Source organism: Mus pahari, chromosome 1 (assembly GCF_900095145.1).
Source record: "Mus pahari chromosome 1, PAHARI_EIJ_v1.1, whole genome shotgun sequence".
NCBI classification, from domain to species: domain Eukaryota; kingdom Metazoa; phylum Chordata; class Mammalia; order Rodentia; family Muridae; genus Mus; species Mus pahari.
Genome location: NC_034590.1, coordinates 73,732,972 through 73,735,510, shown reverse-complemented (window position 1 = coordinate 73,735,510; position 2,539 = coordinate 73,732,972). Strand labels below are relative to the sequence as shown.

The 2,539-nt window shown below is 38.1% G+C and overlaps 1 protein-coding gene across 1 annotated transcript; it reads right to left on the bottom strand.

Moving 5' to 3' along the window:
* Window positions 1-1,221: 1,221 nt before the first annotated feature.
* Window positions 1,222-2,254, bottom strand: LOC110335203 (olfactory receptor 51A7-like). Its single transcript, XM_021217266.1, has one exon. The coding sequence runs from the start codon at window positions 2,231-2,233 to the stop codon at window positions 1,295-1,297; it is 939 nt and encodes a 312-aa protein (XP_021072925.1). The 5' UTR covers window positions 2,234-2,254; the 3' UTR covers window positions 1,222-1,294.
* Between the last annotated feature and the right edge of the window lie 285 nt (window positions 2,255-2,539).

Below are 2,539 nucleotides of genomic sequence, written 5' to 3'. Positions count from 1 at the left end.
GGGAAAAAGAAACCTCACATGGAGAGTTATCATGATCAGATTGCCTGTGGTCATATCTGTGATTGGTGATTGATGTAAGACGACCCAGCTCACTATAGGCAGTCTGAACTGTATAAGAAAGATGCTGAGCTCAAGCCACTGAGCATGCCAGGAAGCATCCATCACTCTTCCATTCTTCTGCTTGAGACTCTTGCCTTGTGTTCCTGCTCTCACCTCCCTCAGAGATAGATTGTGACCTAGAAGAATAAGCTGAATAAACATTTCCTCCAAGTTGCTCTGGTCGGGATGTTATATTACAGTAAAAGCAATCAAATAGAGAGGCTTCCTGATTTTATATCCCATTTTGCTACCTTTTTGCCAATATTCCCTCATTTACTTTCAAATTTCAGTGCAAATTGATACATATCCACCAAGCACATATTATAGAAAAGTTATGTTACTGATAAGAGATTTAAAAGTGAACAATCTACAGATCCTTACTGTGCGGGAATTCATCCAATATTTGGTGTAAGAAACATACACATGTGTAACTTGGAGTTGTAAATTATCCTCCAACTCCTGAGATACAGTTCTCTATCTCCTAACTTTTACCATGATGCTAACAAATGCCAAGCATTTGTTAATTTATCATAATTTATCACTCTAAAGTTGATTCCACCATAAATCAGGATGGACAAATGACAGTTTGTATAGTTTCCTCTTTCACATAACCCTAGAACATAATGCTCAATCAGTAATTGGTATGTTAAATTACCCAGGATGTCAGTAGTAGGAGTACTGACTCACAAGCTTGCAGCAGTGCTGATTCTGCAATGTCACAGTGTCAGCAACTCTCAGGGTGACAGCTGTATTGCAACAGTGAACAGCAAAGAACAGACTCAGACAAATTCAGACATGCAGTAAAGGGTTTAATACAACATATGGAATATCAAAATAAGAGACAAATACAGACATGTTAAGCAGTTCCAGTGTCTTTTGGGCTTCTCCCAGACACAATGGAAAACCACATCTCCTAGATTTTCTTTAGAAGATTGTATAAATTCTTATTCATTAATTTTGTGCCTAAGGATAGATGTCTTCAACCATCTAAATAACAATGAAAGAACTCATAGCGGTTCTGTAAAATATGAAGCCTCTTCTTTCTTCAAAACAGAAAAGCAATAGTACTAATTGATTGGAACAAACTATAGTACTATGAAGTAAATGGAACAATCTCCTTTGAGAGTGAAACACTGTTGTCTCTATAAAGTAGCCTATTGTACAGAAAATACAACTTCTAATAACATTGTTCCCATTACTTAGAATGCAGACCCAGTTTTTCTAAAATTTTTACTCTAATCTGCCTAGTTTTAACACAATACACAATGGGATTCATCAAAGGTGGTACCAGCAAGAAAGCATCTGCTATCAGAATCATAGCTAATGGAGATTTATGCTTTGCAAAGCGATGCATGGTAGCTAAGGTAATGATAGGGACATAGAAAATGAGCACAGCACAAATATGGGATACACAAGTATTGAGAGCTTTGAGCCGCTCCCCATGGGATGCAATACCCAATACCGTCTTCAAGATGAACACATAGGAGACAGCAATGAACACACTGTCTGACATCATGCAGAGTGCAACAAACAGCCCATAGTAAAAGTTAACCCTGTTGTCAGTGCATGCCAACTTCATGACATCCTGATGGAGACAATAGGAGTGTGACAAGAGGCGTTTATTGCAGTATCTGAGTCTCTTTAAAGTAAATGGAAGGGGAAGCACCAGGAGAATGCTTTTAACAGCAAAGGCTAGCCCAATTTGCACAACCCTGGAGCTAGTGAGGATGGCATTGTATCTCAGAGGGTGCCGGATGGCTACAAATCGATCAAAGGACATAATGAGGAGCACTGAAGATTCCATGTCTGTGAATCCATGGATGAAGAATTCCTGGGCAATGCAGGCATCAGCAGAAATCCCCATGGCATTGAACAAGAATATTCTTAGCATAGTGGGGATGGAGGAGAAAGACAGACCTAGATCAGAGAAGGCCAACATGGAGAGGAAATGGAACATGGGCTCATGCAGAGAAGACTCTGTTCTGATGACACAGAGGATGGTGCAATTTCCCAGAATAGCTGTTAGGTACATGAGGCAGATAGGGATGGAGACCCAAATGTGCATATGCTCAAGTCCTGGGATCCCAATCAGTAGGAATGAAGAGATTTCAACCTCGGAAGTATTGAGAATCATCACAAATATGTGCCTTGGTCAGCTGCTGTAGGACCTACAGTGCCATCAACAATCAAAAATATTATCTCTTAGTTATAATTATTACAAAACACAAGTTAAATTTAATATAGTCAAATTAGGGGATACAAATATATAAATTCGAAACAGTTTCTTCATAGTATTTATTTAAGAACTTTGTATTATTTTTATAGAGAAATTTACTTTTATTTTCATATATATTTATAAGTAACTGTAAAGTTAGGAAGTACAAATGTATTTCGATACCTCCATTAACAACAACAACAAAATCTACATCTTTCTGTATGC

What these genes read in the sequence shown, in the direction of transcription:
- LOC110335203 (XM_021217266.1), bottom strand. Translation starts at nt 2,233, where the DNA reads ATGATTCTCAATACTTCCGAGGTTGAAATCTCTTCATTCCTACTGATT.